This window comes from Nelumbo nucifera, chromosome 1 (genome assembly GCF_055504915.1).
Source record: "Nelumbo nucifera cultivar China Antique chromosome 1, China Antique-T2T, whole genome shotgun sequence".
Classification (NCBI taxonomy): Eukaryota; Viridiplantae; Streptophyta; class Magnoliopsida; order Proteales; family Nelumbonaceae; genus Nelumbo; species Nelumbo nucifera.
In genome coordinates, this window is record NC_142649.1 from 165,619,757 (window position 1) to 165,643,412 (window position 23,656).

The 23,656-nt window shown below is 37.5% G+C and overlaps 1 protein-coding gene and 1 long non-coding RNA gene across 7 annotated transcripts in view; both read right to left on the reverse strand.

Moving 5' to 3' along the window:
• HAG1 (histone acetyltransferase of the GNAT family 1) overlaps window positions 1–11,332 on the reverse strand; it is a 113,532-nt gene extending 102,200 nt beyond the window's left edge. For 3 of the 6 annotated variants that reach the window (XM_088895090.1, XM_010248038.3, XM_088895092.1), the window contains exon 1: window positions 10,535–11,330. In XM_088895090.1, the coding sequence (XP_088751216.1) occupies window positions 10,535–11,104 (570 nt within the window). In that variant the 5' untranslated portion in view covers window positions 11,105–11,330. Of the gene's footprint in view, window positions 1–10,534 lie in introns of all 6 variants that reach the window. The other 3 variants (XM_088895089.1, XM_010248039.3, XM_088895091.1) reach the window with 3 other exon arrangements.
• A 472-nt stretch (window positions 11,333–11,804) lies between these two features.
• LOC148804108 (uncharacterized) lies at window positions 11,805–20,131 on the reverse strand. The gene is made up of 3 exons (XR_016080556.1): window positions 19,957–20,131; window positions 19,452–19,587; window positions 11,805–12,511 (listed from the first exon to the last, which is right to left on the reverse strand). It is a non-coding gene; the product is annotated as an uncharacterized LOC148804108 (long non-coding RNA).
• Window positions 20,132–23,656: the final 3,525 nt, after the last annotated feature.

A 23,656-nucleotide genomic window follows, 5' to 3' on the forward strand; every position in this document is an offset into this window, starting at 1 on the left:
CAGTGGGGGGAGTGGGGAAATTTAGAGACCCAAACCCATGATTGTAAACTTAATGGAAACATGGGACAAAGCAGCAAGGCTGCCTAGGGACCTTTGGATGCAAAGTTATCAATCAAAAAAATCCTTGCTTTCTTGAGAAATGGCATAATCATCTTTTCTCATCGAATACCAATCAAATGCAACATATGAACATATGTAAAAACTAAAGAAAAGAATTTCCAACTTCCAGAAAGGGAAAAAACTATCCATTAGATGAGGTACGATGGCTTAGATTTGGGAGTCAACAATGTTATTCCATCGCAGCCTTGCAATTCAGATTCAGGACCATTTCCTTGAGTTTTTTGAGATATGATGTTAGTGCACTTGTTACATATCAGACATCCTTTGCTTTCTCGGGACATGGCATAACCACCCCTTTAGAATTTTAGACTCAGGGAGGAGGAAGGGGGGAAGATTACATAGAGAGTTTTCCTTCATCTTGTTCTTAGATGAGCTTGAAAGGAAGAAATGCCAGAACACTTCAGGAAAATGAAAGGGCATGCCAGAGCTTGGAAGATACATCATTCACTAGGTGTAGACATTTGATATCTTTAGGAGCATTATGGCATATATGCATTATAGTTGAGGCAGTGCTTAGAGAGTGGAATGCTGTGCTGAGATCTACCCCTCACAGACTTAAGATAGAGGAGTATGCATAACCCCCTCTAAATACACTATCTAGCTGATTTTTATAAATATTCAATGGGGAACTCTGGTCCTTCAGGCATTATCAGAATTGGAGATGGAGGAATATGTATAAAACCCCTTTAGATACACCATCTAGCTGAATTTTGATAAATATTCAATGGAAAACTCTGGTCCTTGGGGCATATTCAGAATTAACAATAACAATGATCGTCATGTAGTCCAACCCAATCGGATTTTTTTTGATGAATAATGAGTGAATTTATTAATAGATTAAAAGCATAAAAGATGCATAGAGAAAATTCCCAATATGAGGCACAAGATGCAGCCTCAGATTAAAGCAAAAATTACAGTTTAGCCCAAAACATCTGATTCCTATGCACCCCTTGTTTAGCTAATGAATCTGCTAACCCATTTGCTGATCTTCTTTCCCATTGTAATTGGACTGGCATGTTTGTAGTTAGCCATTTGAATCTTCGTAAAGCTCCTTTATAGGACCAGGCTGTTGTTTCTGGTTCTTTTAACCACTGGATCACCAACTTGGAATCATCTTCAATTAACACTGTTCACAGTTCAGTTCCTTGGCAAATTCAGCTCCTTGTAGCACTGCTTGAATTTCTGCATTGACTGAGTCCCCTACTCCTATAGCCATAGGGCCAGAGTATAAAGCAATGATTAGCCCCTCAGTATTTCTAAACACTCCCCCAACACCCAAAGGACCCGGATTGCCTAAACTGCTGCCATCAAAGTTGAGCTTAACGATACCCTCTTGAGGAGGCTTCCATTCTGCTGATGGTTTAGGTCTTGTACTAGAGCTTTTGGCAACCGCTTCCCAATTTCTCCATAAATCATCAAAGGAGAATAGAGAAAATAGTTCCAGGATCTTTACCCAATTAATGGCTCTATTAATTAAAAAATCCCATACAATGATCTCGCTCCTCTCCTTCTCATCAAAGATCCCATACAATGATCTTGGATTTGGGAGAACACTTTTTGAAAATGTCTGTTCAGATTCCTCGGGGAAAAGAAGAGTAGGATTTCAGGAGAAGGCAGAGAAGTTACAATAATGGATTCACATGGGGAGGTTCTTTGAGTGATAAATCCGAGGATGAAGTTCAGGGGGCAGTTGAGAAGATTTCTAATACAGTCAGACACTTTAAATGTCAAAAAAAATAAATCAAAAAGCAACCCAAGATTCAAAAGCTTTTGCTCAGTTGAAAGAGGGTCTATTTGGGGTTAGTCCTCATAAGAAGGTGGAGAAGGTGAAGAAGATTAAGTGATTAATAAGAGAATAGTGATAAATTCTTGCCAAGCAAAGAAAGCCGTGGAGTAAGTAGATAAAGATTTGAATGACTCAAAAGTAGAGGCCAGTATTTCTCATTACACATGCAAGAGTGCAAGGTGGGAGCTGAAGATTGTGGGAAGAAGAAATTGGTGTTAGTTTCAGAAGTTGTGTGGCATCGAAGGACTTTCTAATTTGGATTTTTTTTTGGGATGGGTGAGTTGGTTCTTTGCTTTGCTTGGAGATTGGGTTTTCATTGTTGCATAGTGTTTCTTTCTCCTTTCAGGTGATCTCTTGTTCTGTTTTCTTTTTAATAAAATTTTAATTTAATTCTCTTTGAGGGATTTCAATTGTCAGTTTCTATGGGTTTGGAACTCTGAGTGACTAATTCTTTTTTCTAGTCATTCAGAGTTCCAAACCCATAGAAACCCTGAGTGAGTAATTCTGGAGGGATACTAAGATTATAAGTAATTGGATGGGGAATTGATTCAGAGGTCGTTAGCAGACTTGTAATATTGGGGGGGAGGGGGGGCATAGCCTCCATGACCAAGGATCAAAATTTCGATACATATCGTAAAGGGAGGCCACCAATACGCCTCTACAGAGGTTGTTTCAGGGTGTGACCTGATTCAGGGGGTAGACGGGCCTTTAAACCAACTCCTCTGATCCAGATTGGAAAAAAAAATAAAAAACAAGCTAAGATACAGGCTGATACGCCCCAACCGGCGTATTAGCCTGTATCGGTATTTTGATCCTTGTCCATGACTAATTCTATTGCTATTTGCTAATATCCTTAGTTCCTTACTTTGAGGGGCAGAGTTAAGGTATGAACCTAACAATGCCAACTTGACAATACAAATTTATTTTTCAGATTGGCAACTGTAACCTGTCTTATTGATTTGTGAAAAGAACGTGTAGCATTTAGAAGGAATATTTTAGTAAAGCTTTTTACCATCTTTCAAAAAAAAAAGAACATGTTGAATTTACAAGAAATATTTTAGTCACTCCACCTTTTAGGCAAGCATTGCTGCCTAACCCATAGATCTTCCCTTCTAATTTACATCACAAAAGCATTCTCTCTCCCTAGGAAAGATCCCTCTAAACAATTTTGTTCTGCTGATACCTTGTTTAGCCAATGCATCTTCCACTGTCATACTGTTACATGATTTTTTTGATAAATGTGCCATACTGTTACATGATATTTAAACACAGGTTAAACTAGCTCCCACCTCCCTATCTAGATGTCTGATTTCTTTCAATGTATGTCTATATTTCCAGGGTCCTACATTATTGTTCTTAAGCCACCATGTGATGAGACCCTTCTCTTGGGCCTTGGAGTAAAGCTAACAAATCTGCTATATTCAAATTGTCATGCCCTATGGGGTCTGAATATAGTGCTTCTATTGTACCTTCATATAGTCTAAATACTCCTCCACTGCCTGACTGCCCTGGATTTCCCATGCTACACCCATCAAAATTAAACTTGAAATTGTTTTCCGGAGGGGGACCTTTTTTTCTGAAGAGTAGAAAGAAAATTCATTAAATTAAAAACTTAATACAAACATCAGCAGGTGTTGAGGCAACACCCAAAAATACTATCCAAACACAACACAATTTCATCAACTAAAAAGGAAAACGAAAACCCACACTTCAAATCTCTGTTTTTTTTTTATCAGCAACACAAAAATTGATTCATTAGATTAAAAGAAAATAGAGATACAACAAGGAGTTGTGGGCAAAAAACAAAGCCCAAACAGAAAAACTATTCAACATTTACAGAACTGCCCAGAACATGAATTGTCTTTGAGTTCCTTGCTTTGCTAGACCATCAGCCAAACTGTTTGCAGATCTCCTAATCCACCTTATTTGGATCATCATGTCTTTAGAAATCTGCTTGAATTGCCTGAATTCATTCCTTAACTTCCATATGATTCCTTCCCCCTTTTCAGCCAGCCCACAACTACTTTTGAATCACCTTTAATAATCAGCTTATTAATCCCCATTTGTTTAGCTTTCTCTACTCCATAGATTGATGCCAATAATTCTGATCTCACCACATCTCCATGCTGAATAGGCCCTTAGTACAAATCTCTTCCTGAAAAAATAATCTTCTTCCTAAAATTTCGGACCCCCAAACTTATGAATCGATGCACGAAGTGCTTTGCCGGCTTGCCCACACCTTAATCTTCTTCTTCAAAAGAAAAGGAGGTCTTTAGGAAAAGGGGGCATCAGGGCTTTTTCAGTAATTACAATGAAGATCATTAGCTGGAATGTCAGGAGTCTAGGAAGTGCTACAAAAATAAGGCTGATCAGGGAATTGATGAAGAAAGAAAAGCCATACATAGTTTTGATTCAGGAATCTAAGGTGCAGGAGGTTGATAGGAAGTGGATTAAGAGCTTTTGGGGAGAAAGAAGTGTGCAGTGCAGTTTTGCACCGGCATGAGGTGCATTAGGAGGAATAATAACAGCCTGGAAGGAAGACCTGTTCACTTGTTGTGAAGAGCTAGTGGAAAGATTTGTTGTCTTGATAAAACTGAAAAACAATCAGGATGGGTTTGATTGGATCATTACCAATGTTTAAGGACCAAATTCTTATTGAAAAAGGAATGTGATGTGGGAAGAATTAGCAGACATTAGAGGTTTGTGGGATGGCCCATGGTACTTGGGAGGTGACTTTAATGTGATCAGATTTGTGGGTGAATCAAGTGGACGAAGACAGAAGGTCACTTCAAGTATGAGGAAATTTAACAATTTTATTGAGACTTTTGAGTTAAGAGAGTTCCCACTAGGTCAATCTTGTTTTACTTGGTCCAATCTCCAAGCTAATCCTATTTGTTCCAAACTGGATAGGTTCTTAATGTCTCCTGATTGTGAAGAACATTGGGTGGGCTTGAGGGGGAAGTCTTTACCCAGAATCACATCAGACCATTGGCCAATCTGCTTGTTTCAGAGGTCTAGTAAGGGGGGACCTATTCCTTTCAGGTTTGAGAACACGTGGCTTACCTACCTGGAATTTAAGAAAAAGGTTAAGGAATGGTTGGATTCCCAAAGTCCACAACCTGTTTGGGAAGGACAAAAGTTTTTAAGGAAATTACAAAGGTTGAAAGGGGAGATAAAAGAGTGGAATAGAGTGGAGTTTGGAAGATTGGAAGAGAAAAAAAGGTAGCCTGTTTGCTCAAATTGAGGAGTTAGATAGGAAAGAAGTGCAAGGTGTGTTAGAAGGATATGAAAGAGAAAGAAGATGGTCTTTAAAAGAGTTAGAGGATACCTTGTTGAGAGACGGGATCAGTTGGAAACAAAAGTCGAGAGAGATGGATTAAGTAGGGTGATGGCAACACAAAGTTCTTTCATGCTTTAGTAAATGGCAGGAGAAGGAAGAGCTCAATTTCCTCTTTAGTAGTGGGAGGGGCTGAGATCACAGGTCAAGAAGAAATTGCTAAAGCCTTTGCTGATCACTTCATATCAATTTTTTATAGGCCGTTTACTGAGAAGTGGACTTTGGATGGACTAGAATCGAAGTGTTGGATAGATCTAAGGCTCCTGGGCCTGATGGATTCACAATGGCTTTCAATCAAGGTTGTTGGGAGAAAATAAAAAATGATTTGATGAAAATGTTCAAGGAATTCCATAGATGGGGAGTAATTAGCCCAGGGATGAATTTAACCCTTTTAGCTATGATCCCAAAGAAGCAAGATGCCACCTAGCCTAGAGATTTTAGACCTATAAGTTTAGTGACTATCAACTATATGGTAATTGCCAAGGTTTTGGCTCTAAGGCTTAAAAAGGTGCTTCCCCCTATCATTTCCCAATACCAAGGAGCCTTTGTTCAAGATAGACAAATTATTGATCAAATCCTAGTCGCAAATGAGTGTGTGGAGGCTCAAAAAAGGCAAAAGGGGAAGGGGTAGCAGTAAAATTGGATTTGGAGAAGGCCTGTGATCTAGTGGACTGAGATTTCTTGATTGACATCATGAGAAGGTGCGGGTTTGGGGAATTGTGGTGTAAATGGATTAAAGGTTGTTTGCAAACAAGTCATTTTTCTGTCCTAGTGAATGGTACTGCAGTTGATTTCATTGAAGGGATTAGAGGCCTTAGACATGGAGATCCACTCTCTCCCTTTCTCTTTACTTTGGTGGCTGAGGCTTTAAGTAAATTAATCTCAAAGGCTAACTTGATGCACTTGATCAAAGGTTGGACAGTTGGGAGAGACAAAGTTTTGGTCTCACACTTGCAGTTTGCAAATGATGATTGGGAGAGCTGAGAAGGTGTAGAAAATTTAAAGCTAGTTGTGAGTCTCTTTGAAAGGATTTCCAATTTGAAAACCAATTGGTCTAAGAGTCTAGTGGTCGGTATCAATTTAGAAGAAGGTGCCTTGAGAGCTTTGGCTGATTTGTTGGGTTGTGAAAAAGGGGAATGGCCTTTGTGTTATTTGGGATTGCCTCTTGGTGGAAACCCTAGATCGGTTAGCTTTTGGAATCTAGTAGTGGAAAGGTTTGAAAAAAAAAAGGTTGGCAAGTTGGAAAAGGAATTATATTTCTTTGGGAGGGAGAATCACATTGATAAAGTCCACTTTGGCCAATCTTCCAGTTTATTACATGTTTTTTAGGATGCCCCAAGTTGTGATAAAAAGAATCAAGAAGATCATGAGGGACTTTTTGTGGGAGCCTAGGGAGGGAAAAAACCATTTTGTTAGGTGGGAAAATGTGGGACAATTGAAAGGTGAAGGGGGTTTGGAAATAAGAAATGTGAAATTGAAAAATATGGCTTTGTTAAGTAAATGGCTTTGGAGATTCTCTAAAGAAAATGAGAAAGTATGGACTAGAGTTATCTCAAGTATCCATGGGTTGTCAAGCAATGGTTGGGATGCGGGCTATTTGCATAGAGCTACTTTGGCTGCTCCCTGGAAGGCCATCCATGACATTCTTCCTTTATTCCTTCCTCACATCAAGTATGATTTGGTTTTGGGTCAAAAAATCAGATTCGGGAGGACATTTGGATTGGCGATTCCCCCTACCCAAAGTGTCCCCTTCCCTTTTTGCTCTTTCTAGTCTTAAAGGAAAACCCATTAGTGATTTTATTAGCTCTTCCTCTTCACCTACAAACTTGAGTTGGAATCTGGGTTTTGTTAGAAATCTGAGAGAATCTGAATTGTCTAGTGTCTCTACTTTGGTTAACTTGTTGAGTGCAGTGGTTTTGGGGGACAATTGCTCAGACTATAGAGTTTGGGCACTCAATCAATCCGGGTCTTTCTCTAGAAAATCCTTCTTGAACTCTCTTGTTGCCACACCCTCCTCTCATTCTTTCCCTATCAAGGAGATTTGGCTTCGCCCCATTCCTCCTAAAGTCAGTGCTTTCTGTTGGGAAGTAGTTTTCCTCTCTGTTTGGTGAGACTACCTTTCATCTTTTAATTTCCTGTCCTTTTGCTAACTTCGTTTGGAAGTAGTTTTCCTCTCTGCTTGGTTGCAGATGGATTCCTCCTACTAATTTGGTAAGCGTCTTTAGCTCTCACTCCTTCAAGTGATCTAAAAGGAGAGGCAGAATTATGGGAAGATGCACTAGAGCAGCAGTTGCTTGGACAATTTGGGAAAAAAGAAATTTGAAGATCTTTGATGACAAAGAAAGAAGCAAAGCAGCTGTAATTGAAGTGATAACTCTAAGGGTGGCACATTGGGTAAAAACACTAAATTTATTTGCTGATATTAAGAAAGAAGACTTTTTCAAGTCTTGGGGAACAATTGCAAACACTGCATCTAGGAAATCTATTGTGATTGCATCATGGTCCCCTCCAGATGTTGGGTGGAAGAAACTAAATTTTGATGGCAGCTGTTTTGGAAATCCAGGGCCATCAAGCATTGGTGGGGTAATAAGGGAAGAGAATGGAAATATGCTAGCCATGTTCTCAGGTCCTATTTAGCAAGGTGATGTAGTGAGCTCAAAAATGAAGGCAACAGTGTTTGGTGTTGAAAAAGCCAAAGAAATGGGGATTGATAGGTTGATTGTTGAAGGGGACTCAAAAACTGTGGTAAACTGGCTGAAGAGAGGGGAGGGAATAATTTGGCAGTTAAGGAATGAGTTCAGGCACTTCAAACAGGCTTCTAAAGATGTGGTGATTCAAATAAGATGGATTAGAAGATCATTTAACAACATGGCTGATGGTCTAGCTAAGCAATGAGTTCAAAGACAATCTATGTTTTGGGCTATATTCTAGTTAGTAGGATGTTTCTGTCGGGTTACCTTTTGGTCTGTGTTATAATTAAAGGGATTATTTTTGGGTTTGTTTGGGGCTGTGATGTATTTAGTGGACAATGTGGAATGCTTGTCCGCCACAACTTCTTGTTGTACTTGATTTTCTAATTAATGAATTTTTCCTGTGTTGCTGATCAAAAAAAACATTTCTTCCTGCCCATCTCCTTCCTCGCTCCATGCCTCTCCTCCTTCCACTACTGGGCCCTTCTTTAGACCCTCCTCCCTCTTTATTCAGGTCCAGCAGGAGTTGGAGATTCCTTAAGAACGTAAATCTTGGCTCTACATCAAGGAGTAAGATTGACCAAACAGTTGGGGCTACAGCAGACTGAGATGGGGGGGACTCCAAATTTGTTATTGAGTGGATGCAATCAGGGCATCTGGGAATTTGGCAACATAGACAGCTGATAAGGGAAATTTTTAGCATAACAAGGGAGGTGGGTGTGTGCTTTAAGTGGGTAAGGAGATCAGCAAATGGTTTAGCTCATACCTTAGAAAAACAAGGGACTGTAAGGGAGAGTTTGTACTGGGCAGTGCTGTAATTTCAGGTCTATAGGCCTAACCTCTTCTACAAGGGGTTGATGTCTGTATTTCAGATTTTTAAATCTCATTAATGAAGTTACCGTTTCTGATCAAAAAAAGAAAAAAAAAAAAAAAGCTCCAAAAGCCCGTCTAGCAAATTATTTACCACCCCAAAAGAACAGACCTAAACTCCTGCCAATTCTGACATCTTTTGCAATTAAATCCTCAATCCCCACCAACCCTCCCTTTTCTTCCACGCTATCTAAAATGGACTCATCAGAATTCTTCTCCACTCCACCTCCTTTTCGTGAGTCTGTAGCTCATCAATTAGCTGGGCCATTGGTTCATCACTCCATCTAACACTTGAGTCTCGAAATCTTTTTTCTCAATTATCTCCTTAATTGAACCTTCAAACTTCATTCCTTTTTTCTTCAACACCTCCAACTGGACTGACCCCCGAACCCCGATACCATCTGAATTTGCAAATCTCCTTTTCCAACCCAAATTGACTCCCAACCTCCCAAGAACCACTTCAGACCTTGGTAAGTCCTCACAACCTCTTACCTTACCAATCTCTTCTTCCTTACTAACATCCGTAGGGTCACAACTTACTTCTTGGCTCCCACCTTCAACCCTCTCACCTATCTCCCCATCTCCATCTTTAGCACTCCCACCCCCTACATCTTCCACCACTTTTTCCCCCAAGTCCACCTCCTTTTTCTCTTTCCTCATAACCTTGCATCCGATTGAATCACTGAGTCCCTCCTCCCTTCTTGAATTACTCCTCCTTGAAGCTTGACCCAAAACGAGCCAAAACTTAAGCTTAAAGCCGTACCTACCTTTTGGTCACCCTCCTTGTCCACCACAGAAAAACATCCACTATGTGGACTTGAATCACTTGTCATGGATAGAAACTTCCAGTTAATAGAGCTCCGTTGCTCTACACCTTCGCTTCAAGAGACCTCCGGCTCCAAGAGCACCTTTTCCTTCTCTGCACTATCATATCTAATGACTTTCCAACCCAATTCTCAGTCTTTTTTCTATGAACTTTGAAGTGGACCCTTCTCCTTCCAATACTTGAAAACTTAACCTTTAGGCTTTTTCAGTTGAAAATCCTAAATTTTTTTTGTAAAACCTCTGTATCTTTAACCCTCAACTTCAATTTTAAGAGGTGGGCCCCACTCCCAAGGCCATCAACATTGAAAGCCAAAAGCAATCCTTCAACAACCTCCTCTGGCCTTCTTACCTCAGTAACCCATGAGTTCAATTCTTTCTCACCTCCAACCTCCCCATGGCCCACTAAAGAGCATTCCTTCTCTCTCAAAATAACTTCCCTACCCTTTTCTCTTCCTTCCCCATCATCTTCAACCTCCAACCAACCTTTGCCTTCCCCTACACCTTTCATCTTCAACCTCCAACTTCCACAACCCAACCTTCTCCTCTCCAACCATAGCCTTTTCTAACCCTAAAAAGAGAGGGTGTGGAAACGAAGAACACTTGGCCTTACAGATTATATGTTTTGCTTTTTTTTTCTTTCCTTGTACATGATGTACAGGGGATACCCTTTATTGGGCTTGGCTACCCTTGGTACTTATTTGATACCCCATGGAACCTGTACTCATCAGACTCCCATCTGTTAACACCCGCCTTTGATTATGAACGATTAACATTGTTAAGTTTCAATGAATCTCAACTTAAAATGGTTTGATAGCTTCCGTTAATTTCGATCTACAAATTCAGGCATTGGTTAAGAAAAAGCAAATAAAAATGGAAAAGATCGACAAATTCAAAGCCTAAAATTACCTCTCTCTTCAAGCTCTCCTCCCTTGCACTGTAAGCCCCACTTGTCTGTATATTCTCTGTGAAAATGCCCTTTACTGGGTCCTCTTTCACCGCACTCCCGGAAAACGAATTACCAGCTGCAGGTTGCACTGGACCTGAAGCAGCTGATGCAGTCGGCCCACGTTCTTCCTTACCCATTTCTGTTAGCCCTGAAGAATCCATTTTCATCGACGAATTCTCCGACTTCAGCTTTGTGTTCCTAGAATTAACATTGGTTTCCAATCTGGCAGTTGTGAAAACCCTCATTGAATCGTTATCTTCCTCTTCCTCGTCGTCACCCACTTCTGAATCCTCCTCGGAGTCGGAATCGGCACCCCGAGCACTGATGCTCTCAAGATCGTCGTTGGAGGTAAGAGCCCCATCTCGGGTGTCGGAGAAGGAGAATGGGAAGGCCGGAGCGTGATCATCGGAGGCTAACTTGCGCTTGTGCGCAGATGAACAAACGGAAGCAGAGGCAGAATGTGATGGGGAGGGTGATTGAGAACTCCTGGAACGCACGGGTGCGGTTGAATGTGCGGAATGACCATCCATCTTGATCAGGGCTTTGGATTGTGTGGAATTAGGGTTTTACAAAAGCTTTTGTGTAATTAGGCGCGAGATTTTGCTGATTGTTCGCAAAAAGATCCTGAAGCAATTGGGTTGGCCGGTTGCAAATAAAAGTGCTCGTTCTGAACCGTTTTGTTCTTTGTGTATGTATAACGAAGAAACTGGGATTCTGTCCTAAAAACGTCATTCAATGATTCAAAGAATTTTATCAAGGGAAGCTGAAGTGGACTTTAGAAGAAGTGAATAACATGTAACATATGAAATTAAACCATCAAAATAGGATTAATAACTTAATCCTTATGATTAATCAATTATTTTTTACCATCAAAAAAAAAAAATATTTATTTAATCTGACCCATCCAATTTATCTCTTCAATCATCTCGAGCACCAAAATGGCCCTACAAGGTCATATTTTTGAGGGACGATTACTATCATGTACTTTGAATCCCAAACTTTAAAACATAATAATTTTAGTATCCGAAGTTTCAAAACATACCAATTTAATACTTACGTTTAACAAGTCATCAATTATATGCATCACTTAACATCATGTATCCTTAGGCTAAATTTATTACACCAAATCTTCTTCTAGTACAGGAATAAGAAAGCAAGGAAGTAAGGACCAAGTAGTGATCCTACACACATGACAAGCAAATTTTGCAATTACATGGGCAGCCCTATTACCTATACGAGGGATAAAGGAGATTAAAACATAATGAAATTCTTGCAAATGATTCATGCAATCAGCAATAACTGTGTGAAGTTGCCAAGGGACATCTCGAGAGGTGCCCAACAGGATATTTGTTATCTTTTGTGCATCTCCTTCAATGTGAATATGAGAGAAGTGGAGTTTCTTCACCATTTGGAGTCCAGCTCTGAAAGCTCATGCCTCAGTAATGTCAGGATCCATCCTTTCCATGCAAATGGATCTACTAAATACAAAACTTCCGGTGTGATCTCTCAAGATGATGCCAAGCCCAGAAAAAGAATCCATATTTGCACCATCGACATTAATCTTTAAGAATGGGTGAGAGGGAGGAGACCATCTACAATGGTTGTTGATCATTTGGTTGTTTTAAGAGGCAATAATGCTCTCCCTCCTTTTTAGTGAAGCCAACTCCTCAATATGTGCATGGGCCAATGAAATAGTTTCAATTGGGTTGAAATCTTTATTCTCTATTGCCTTCTTGCATATACTTTTCAACAGTGTCAGAGGATTATAACAAATTTATTGAAAAGACCAAGATCATCCGTTGGATTATTTCTACTTTATTCCCACCAAAAGGACATCCAATCAAGAATAGACCAATCTGGTTTATCCTCTGTGCGCATGGCTAAGTAAGATCCAAACCAAACTGGTCTTATAACTTGGCAATGGATGAATACATGACCTGCATCATCTCCCACAGAAAGACACAGAGGGCAAGATCTGTCAATTTTCTTAGAGATTTTGGTTAAGAATGCTTTTAAAGATAAAATGCCTTTAAGACAACGCCACATAAAAACATGGATTTGATGATTGATTTCTTTAGGGTCTGTTTGATTGCTGAGAAAATTGGACTGAAAAATGATGGGATGAGAAGAGGAAAATTTATTTTCTCAATTAGTTATAATATGTTTGTTTGCTGAGAAAATTTTTGTGAGAAAATCCACTTTCTAGTGTTTGTTTTGCAAGAAAATTTATAGGAGAAAAATCATGTTAAACTATAAAAATGCATGTAATTTACTTTTATGACAACTTGCACCCCCGAAATGTATGACACATACGATTGAACTTGCCACATGGCAAGTTAGTGTTATTAAACTTGCTCATTCAAAATTTTTACTTAAAAAGAGTAAGAAACGCTTCATTATTTGGACCTGCTCATTCATCATAGAATTTGTTCATAGGTCTACTCAATGTACTATTCCATAAAAAACCTGTGCATGCATTCATAAAAGAAACTACTAGAAACTAAAATTGCTCTATTATTTGGACCTGTTGGTACATCAAATAAGTTGCATTCAATAACCTATTTCATTTAAAAAGTCATGCATACATCAATAAATCATTTGAATTTGTCTTTAACCTGTAATTAGTTCATCAATGCCAATAGTTCAACCTATTCATTCCATGTAGTCATAATCATCCATATACCAATAAATCCATTGTGGTAAAATATAACCATTCATTCCACCTAATACAAGTACATTGACCATCGCAAAAAAAGGGACAACAATCAAATTGCCAATGCATCCCAAAAAAACATACAAAATGGATGCAAAGGCTCAACCATCAAAACAACTTTTCATCATATATAATTAGTACCTAGTTTGTTAATAAATGTGAGTTATAATAGTTTAAGTCTTTTATCCATCCCTTCAATATGGAGGGTCTAACTTCATTTGAAGCCACGCCTTCCTCAAATGTGGCTCCATTCCGTAAAATGTCATAACTCGACTTTCAGACTCAGCTAAGAAGTCATATGCTTTCATAAAAAAATGCCATTGAACATCCTTATAGGCTCATAACATCGACATACACCTTTTCCTTGCTAAATAAACCAAACATTCTCTCAACTGCAGATGCAACTTTCCCGAGATGTGTAGCAATGTCTTGCACTTGTTCAGAAACAATTGAAGCATATGACTTCCGTTTTCCTAAAACTCTTCCTTCTGCAAAACTACGTGCCTCCACCGGCCTTGCTTGAAGGTTAGGATCTTCAAAATTCTCAGCCTCATCAATATCATCAAACACATGCTCAACATTCGGTGTTGCACTAGTTGCAGTTGCAGAAATTGCATCTTGCTTATTTAACTCCTTGGTTGTAAAGGCACCATTTTCAGTCACTTGATCATTTCCACATACCAATGCCAATTAGTCATAGTTTGGAATGCTTTTTCATCTAGACTGCTTTGCCTCTGGATGTGTCTACTCATTTACCATGGGAATTCCATAATAAGTCATCTTTCATATAATTTGTAAACCAAGTGTTTAAAGTAAATGTTGTTAATCTATTTTACCTCGATATATGTAGCCCAAACATCAGGTGTAGCATCTATTGTCTTGGTTGAATCATTCCACGCAAAGCCACTTTGATTCAAAAGGTTTTTCAATATTGCAAAATTTTGCTTGATTGTTTTCAGCCTATTTCGTATGTGTCATTGAGTACATTCAACTAAAAACTTAGTGCTAATAGCATGGGCCGCTGCAGTGTAAGTCGATGATTTGAAACTTTTGTCGACCTTATTTCCAAGGTTGACCTGCTCAGCAAGTGTGTCAATGAGTAAATTATCCATGTCCTATGTCCAACTCATATTTGTTTTTCCATTCTTGTTTTCAAGCTGAGAGCTAGAAGAGTCCATTTCTGTTTCATGCCATTCAAACGAATAATGCAAATCAACAATATATATCCATAACACCAATTAATACAAGGTATTTTTGTATAAATAGCAATAGGCAATTAATAAAGTCAAACATCATAATTAGTTATAGAAGTGAATGCACATAGAAAAAAAAGGTATATAACAAAAGTTATATTAGAAAGAAAGAGTTAAACAACAAGAAGAAATTAATATCGAGCCCTAGATCGATATAAGACATAATCAGCCCACATTTGGGTAGTTATTTCTTCTTTGAGACAAATTCCTTCCCTTGATTGTTCATTTCTACTAGCTCGTTGATAGTTGGAAGGTTTGTGTATTGTTTGCTCTATCATCATTTAAATCATCAATTCCTACATCATCCTCAGTATCAACTGTTTCTTGATCATACTGATGCATGATGAAATTATACGGATCCACACCCATGACATGGTTGTGTAAGATGCAACATGCAGACACAATCTTCACCTGTGACTTAAAGGGGTAATGTTGCTGAGATACCAAGATTGGAAAGCGTTTCTTCAATACCCCAAAGATCCGTTCAACGGCATTTTTAAGTGATAAGTGTCAAAGGTTGAATAGTTCTTTTGGGTTCTCAGGTTGATGTGCACCCCATTCCTTTAGATGGTATCGTTTGTTTCGATATGGTGTAATGAACCCAGTCTTTAATGAAAATCCTGCGTCTACAAGATAATATTTACCTATTTAAAATATAAAAAGTTAGAAAACACGTACATACTTACCTATTAAATAAAAATGTCTCTTGTGAGAGTTTATTACTACCTTGAGGGACCTCTAATTTATGCTCTCTCCTCAGAGCATTGTTAAGAATATGAGATTTCGATGCGGCACCCTCCCAATCAAATAATACATATGTGAACCACAAATTGAAAGTGCATGCAACAATGATGTTTTGTGTGGGATAAGATTTACGACCTCGAAACCTAGCAACATTCGTAGAAGGGACTTTAATAGGGAGGTGTGAGCCATCGATTGCCCCAACACAATCCTGTCAGTAGATTTAAGTTTTTTATTATTCGTTTTTGTGGGTGTATATGTCATAAAGAAGACTTTAAGACTTAATTACCTTGAAATATGGCCAAAAATCATGCCGGTTTCTAATTTCTGGAGGTGTTTCAGTACCACTTGGTTGAATCAAGTACCTATCCTCCAAGCTCAACAAAGCATTCAATACATTGTTGAAATGACGGCTCACAGTCTCACCAGACCGACTGAAATGAAAGCCCATTGTTCTATTCCTAACGTTGTGTGCCAGTATGTGTAGGAAGCGTGCCACTTGTTCTTTTACCATACACCTCATTGTATCATGTAGTCTTCCTGTCTCACGAATAATCTTACATAGCCTTGCAAAGGCTGCTTTCCCCATTCTCAATTGGTTATAATAATCTTTTTTTTTTGTCCATATAATCTATCCAATAAATCCCTTCGTTCAAAATCCCGATTCACGGATGGTTCCCTACCAATATAATCCACATATTCTTGCAACATTGAAAATGTAACTGCAATTGTAGCAGTTGCAGCCCCAACAATTGCATAAAGCAAAATTTGCTCCATCTATTTATAGAAAATAAATAAATAAATTAGGGAATTCATTCTAGAATGCCTATATAATTTACATGCTGGAAAAGTAGTCAATGAAAAAAAAAAGAGCAACCATTAACCATGAATAAGTTTACTTCCTTCACTGTTACTAATCAAAGCTACATGAAAGCACACATTACACTTTTTTCTTTTTTGATAGCTAAATCATCATAATGATGCATACGTACTCATATACATGATAAAGAATGAAAGTCTCATTTCAGAATTTTTGATAGCTAATCTCATTAAGAACTGATAATCAATGAATTCCACAAATGCGCTAGAATTCAGTTATATAAACTAATAACTAGTATTTATTAACAAATTCAGTTACCAAAAATACCAGGGATGTCCTTCATAGTCATTCAAAATTTACTAATATGATTGTTGTTGCCGAGGCAGTGGTTGAAGGGTAATGGGTTTGGCCACTCCATTATATTGTATGGTCCCTTTTTGATAAAAACAACAAACAATGAACCATTTATTGTGTGGATTCTTAGAGCCTAAACCTTAGAATGTTCAATCAGAGATATGATTCTATTATTCTCTTCCTTTTCCCTTGGCTGGATCTCATTGAGTCATGTCCTTTCCCCTTCTTCTTTACTTTTTTTTTACCCTTCTTTTCTTCATTACTGAATAACAAATAATAATTGCATTTTTTTTAAGCAGATTGATTGCTTTCAACCTAAGAAAGATTATATGAAAGTAAAGAACTAAGGATCCTTACCTACATTTGCGTGTACAATAAGAAGTGGGGTGGGGTTCAATTATCTGCCATTCATGTAGCACTGTTTTAACTCAGTGGGTCAACTGGTGGTGGGCTCTTGTCCAATTGGAATAGTCTTGAATGAATGACTGCTGACAGTTGGAGTTGGACTTGGTAATTCATCTGAGTTACTCGTAGGACTCAGCCCTCCAGACCATCTTCCCAAATATTTTTATGCTCTTTGCTTTTCTTAGCTTCAAGCTTTATTCTTCCTTATTGGGTCATAACTGTTGCGCACATGTAACTAGTTAGGCATCGGTCCGGTTGAGTTAATATTTCCTTTCTTTGGACAGACCGAGTTATTATTTCCTTTTCACTAAACAAAAATCTGATTTGGGTATCAAAATATAAAACAGTCTATGCACACCACCACAGATTGAGTGGTCTTCAGGGATATGGACCGGGTACTGTCCTAACCTTTGGCATTTTTTCGCACAAATTTGCCATCCTTAGACTCAAACCTATGTTCCCAGGCTTGCCAACCTGACCGACCACTGAAATCTGAAATCAACATACTCTTCCAAATTAACCAAATGCAATTAGTTTGCTTTATTACCTTGTAAACTTTTGTGGCACTGTTTGTTTCATTCCCTTATTAGTGAGTGAATTGTTTTTGTTTCATTTTGGGCAGGGGCTGTTTTTGTTTGCAGGGTCCAACAAACTGCCCTATTTTTGTTTGTAGTGTCCAACAAACTGTAAAATAAATGTTTGCAAGATAATGAGTTTGTTTGTTTGCAAGATAATGAGTTAATGACATAAGAAACTGTAAAATAAATATTTCCAGGGTCCAAGAAATTGTTTTTGTTTTTGTTTGCAAAATAATGAGTTAATGACATAAGAAATGCTCATTCCCATATATAAAACTCAGGTGGTCTCTCAATCAAATGTAAAAAAAATGTTTCAAGTGTCATATTTCAGAAATGTGACATTCACTGTATAAGTGCAGATACTAACTACATAAGAAGGAAATCATATATCTACTCTTATTATAATGAGTCCATTTATTTTCATTGAACTTCATTAGAAAACACCAAAAACCATATCATCCAACCTTGAACATTTTTCTACCCTTATAGAGAAAAAAGAAATAACTTCCATTTGATGATAACTAGATAAAGATGGAGAAAGTTAGTCTAATCATATTAATTATTCCTTTTGTATACAACTTTACTGCCTCTACTACATTGAAGGGTTATGAACAAATTCATCCATCAGATAAGGGATACACGTTCACTTTTCTAGTCCACACAAGTCTTGTATCCTAGTCCACTGAAAATGCTTATTTTGAAAGCAGGGATTTTCTGATAAAATTGACCACATGAACAAGGGGAAGTAAGTTAAAAAACATTTGGCCATTTTGGAGACCCAACCAAATTTCTTTTTCATTTAAAAACTTTTCTAAATGACCAAATTAGCAAATCCAATCAGCAAATCATTACTTCCACTACAGTTGGATCCCCTTTTGTACCTTTTTTTTTTGTTGTAAGTGTAAAATATTGAATTGTATTAACCAAACGACACAGTTACAAAGACCCCTGTATAGGCACCAAATATTGGGAATGTACAATAGGATCTATATGGCAATATGCATTCCTGTTTACAGATAGCACTTTACAAGAGGAAAATTCTCGACCCTCTGAAACTTTTATGAATAGACAACCATGACTACAGCCTTCTCACCAGTTTCCTTGCCAACATATCCTCTAAGATGCACTGTGTTCAAAGATGTGACTGTTCCTTTTGACCAAGAGGGTCCAACAAATTGCCAAAGGAATCATGTTTTACGCTGGTCTGCTTTCTTACTTAACCCCTGCATATACTGGCTTTCCAAAACTTCCCTATCTTTGTTTGCAGGAAATGACTTTTTGTCTAGGCCCTGTAGACATTTAAACCATACTTAGCTAAGAAGTCAGCAGCCTTATTGGCACACCTAGGTACAACCTGTATAACCTTATTATCCCCCTTAACATACTCAGAAGAAAGACCAAGCTCCCTACCAAACTGAAGAGAAACAACTTCTATCTCTAGAAAAATTGAGCTTAACAAATCCACCCAAAGGTCTACTCCTGGAAAAATTAAAAGAAAAAACACCAAAAAAAAATTGTGCAGTACACATCGGTTTGATTTGCATTAATCAAATCCTTGTATCATGTAAACAACAAACATGTAAAGATCATGGAGAGAATGATTTACATTTGGGTTCATAGTCAATCATAGAGACCACTATACCAAGATAAATCACTATAATTCTGTACAAAAGCTACTAGTGCAAGTCTCTGAATACAAATTGCTTCAGATCGGAAAATATTAATCATCCAAATATTTACATTTGGATGTCGATGATCAGAACAAGGGGACATAAGTCCATCAACAACTGCCAAGACAAAGTCAAAGAAACAACTAATGGACTGAGCATCATGACTCATGATGCTTCCGAGAATAACCCCATAGTTAAGATGATTAATCATGACTCATGAACACTTTATTCAAGACAAAACAAATGCAGCTCATGTTATCAAAATATTCAAATGGATTTATGAATTTTGTTTTACGAAAGAAAATTGAAAAGAGAAAAACTTCAATCATCAAAGTTTTCTTACTTCAGACAAAAATAGCGTTGTCCAGAGCTGGAGCGGAAGTGGAAGCTTCTTCACCTAGGAGGAAAACTGTCTCCTTCTGTATCCTAAACCGAATGAGGGGGAGAAACTTGGATTCTTCGTAAATCTCTCCTCAAGACTGAAACTCAAAAAAAGAAAAGAAAAGTAAATCAGTGAAACCAATTTCATTCTTCAACACTTCACTTCTTACAAAAAATGAGAGAGAAAAAGAGTGAGTAACGACATAAAGAAAACCTATTGGATTCAAAGTTTCAGTGATCTATGCAAATGGGGTTAAAATGTTAGATCTGGACATAGATGCATGCTCGTGGAGAGTGTGATTTTATTTTGGCAAAACCTTTGCCGGAGACGATGAAGAAAATGGTTGAGCTTCCAGCCACTAAGGGGAAAAACATGGGGTTGGGGAAGAAAGAACCATAGACCAAAAAACAACAAAAAAGGGTAGAACAGGACCGTTAGAGAGAGAGATTCATGGATCTTGTGTCACCTTTCAGAGAGATAGCCGGAGAAGCTACCGGAGATATGGCCATTGGGTTGCTACTCCGAAGGGAGAGGAGACTATCGACTTCTTGCTCTGACAAAGCCCAAGCAATTTTCTTAACTTTTTCTTTTCCCACCGAGGTCACACTGTTTTGGTACGATCCCGCTCATTTCATTTTGGGATCCCGCGTCCCTCTTCTTTCTCATCCCAAAACACTATTTGCCAACAAACAAACATAAAAAAGAAAGAATCATTCGGGAATATTCCATTTTCTCATCCCTTTCTCAATAAACAAACATACCCTTTCCAAAAGTCTTTCCAAGAGATGCCACTACAAGCTATATGACTTGAGGAAGTTTCAACTACTTCATTGCTAAGAAGCTTATAAGCAGATGCACAAGTGAAATGTCCATGTGGCGTAAATTTCCATATCACTCGATCTTGTAGTAATTGCGCATTAGCAGGAAGCTCAAGGGCGCCACCTTCTCTGTAAAGCCAGATCTTGGGTTTGGTAAAAGAGCATTTGAAATCCAAGGATCTCCATAGATGCTTGTATTCCACCCATTAAAGATAATGTGGCGGGTGCCTCTTAATAAGACCTCCCTTGAATCAAGCATACTCCTCCAAATTGTAGAATCAGAACTCCTTTTTTTCACAGTCCAAAATGTTTCATCATTATTGAGATACTCAATCTTAATATATCAGCCCAAAGACGTCATTGTTCAGTTAAGAATCTCCATGAGAGTTACATAATGGGTGTTCTATTTTTAATCAGTAAATCATGAAAACCCAATCCTCATTGTTTCTTTGCTCTCAAGAATTTACTCCAGCTTTGTAAATAAATGTGAGACCCATTTGAATTAAACCCCCACCAAAAGTCACGTGCCATAGCATTTAATTGGGTACAGATTCATTGGGAGAGGGGGTTAGTCGCCAATTCGCCATGGAATAAGTGGGGATAGCATTTGATAGTAGATTTGATCAAAACTTCCCTACCAGCATGAGATAAGCAATTTGACTTCCAAGATTTCAGCTTGTTCTTACATTTTTCCAGAACGAAGTGCCAAGTATTTATTTTATTTCCTTGAATAAAAAGAGGAGAGTCGAGATAGAATTCCTTATTTTTCATAATAGAAACTCCCAAGCAATTAGCGATTTCAACTCTCAGTCTTCTATGGGCATTGGAGCTGAAGTGAATTGAGGACTTACTCAAATTAACTTGTTGACCCGAGCAACTATTGAACTCAACAATTGTGTTTTTTGATTGCATTAATTTCATTACCAGAACTTCTACCCATAATAAGAATATCATTTACAAAGAGTAAGTGGTTAATTCTTGGGCAGTTCCCGGCAACTTTGAAGCCATGCAGAAGCCCAATCTCCACCTCGTGAAGGAGAAGTCTTCAGAATAGGTCTATATAGAGAATAAAAAGATACTGTGAGAGAGGACATTTTGCCGAAGACCTCTTTCCCACTTAAAACTTTTTAAAACATTAAAATTACCCTTGAAAATAAAATACTGCTCATCATCTTCTTTTTCAAAAAATATGAGACAAAGGTGTTATCCCATCTTATTTTTATAGGGTGTGGGTGGAATTTTGATACTGGCACCAGGTTACTTGCCTGTCATGTATAGCAGCATAAAGAAAGTAGGGGGTCTTTGTATTGTTGATGAGGTTCAGGCGGGTTTTGCTTACACAACAAGTAAATTTTGAGAGCTTGTTCGATCTAGCATGGATATTTCAGATTTTTCAGAAATACATTGAAACAGAGAATATAGTAAAAGCATTAGTGAGAGACTTGGAGGATTGATTAATGGAACTAGATTTTAGATTTCCTGGACAAGTTCCTAAGTCTGAAAATGACAAAATATCATCAACTCACGCACAACTGTTTAGATGCTTAGATACATGGTTCATTTCAGATATGAACATCTTTCTCTACAAGAAAATGGGAAACGATGGTTGTTTGCCAAGGAAAACCCAGAAGATTCGCATTTCATTCTCAGATGACAAGGGGCTTGATCTCACGTTTAATTCCATATAAAATTAAAGAGAGGTTTCAAGAGATTGCAGCAGCCAATAGGATAAATTTCAGTTTATGTAATTTCAGCAAAATTATGAGAATGCCATCAAAGGAGGGGCAGATACAAAGACCCATTCCCATGTATCGGAATTCGATGTTATGATCGGAAGAGAAAAGTAAGGAGAGGACATGGTAAAACTATTAAGAGATTTGGTTATGGTGAAGAAGAAATTTCAATTACTGCCATAGTTGGAAATAGGGGGTTTAGGGAAATCAACTATTGCGAAATCTGTTTGTAATGACGGGAGGGGTAAGATTTATGTCGCACTTTGACCCAATAATGTGGGTCTGACTCTGTCTCTGATGAATTTAATGTAAAAAATCTCACTTAGAAAAATTATAAAACGTGTTGACTCCATTGAAGATCATTCAAATTTAGACATGGAGGAATTGCAGAAACGCCACCAAGAGGAATTGAAAGACAATAGATTCTTACAAGATGGTTCAGATTTTTCTTCGGAGAATGCATTTGGATGGTTGATATGAAAAATTAGATGATACTTGAAGGGCATTTGTGTTTTTTCAAATGCTACTTAATGGTTGGTTAATGACAGGTACGGATTGATACGTTTTGAAGTTCGAGTACTGAATTGTCACGTTTTAAAGTTCGTGAAATAAAGTGGCACTATATCCAAAGTACAATGTATTAATCAGAAATTTTCCCTATTTTATAGAATTATCCATGCATTACTTTCTGAGATTAATTAATTTTGACCATCTGATTAATGTACAAATATCTCAATTAATCTCAGCAAGTAATGCATGAAAAAATCTAAAAAGAAAAATATCTAGTATGCCATTCTGGAATATAGACATCTTGCTTCTTGCTTTGTTTCAACCAGTTTTATTCATACATATCACTCTTGTAATCTCTTAGCACACGGGCTAGCTAATCACGCCTTAAGATATAATCATGCTATGACCTTGTCAACTCCTCCAAATTCCGTCAGGTCTATTACTCTGGATGAGATGTAACCTATTTTATGAAATAATTTTTATTGCCTTTGGCCTAAAAAAAATTATAAATATCAACCATCCAAATAGTCTATTAAAATTTTAACTAATCGGGTCCATCAAAATGGTTTACTAAGATTTCATCTAATTTTAACTTTCCAATATTCCATCTTATCTCAACCATACAAATAATGCATAAAAAAATCTCTGAAAAAAAATCTATGCCATATAAAGTCATACATCAAGTAAATTTTAGCCATCAAATAAGCCATATGAAATTAGTCAATGAATCCTAACCATCCAAATGGTATTTGAAATTTACATTAACATGTCCCATTTAAGTGATGTATAAAGATTTTATCTAATATAACTAGGGGTGAGCATTGTTCAGTTAAAATCGAACCGAAATTTTTGGATTTGGTTTGTTTGGTTTTCGGTTTTTTTTTTCGATTTGGTTAATTTGGTTTAAAAAAAATCAGTTTCAGTATTCAGGATTAAAAATTTGGTTAACCAAAAAAACCAAATTAAACAAAATTTATTATATAGATAATATAATATATATTATTAATATGTAAAACATAATATATTATAATATGTATATAATATATGTTATATATAATATTAATAAAATTTGGTTTTAACCGAAATAACTGAAAATCGAACCCAA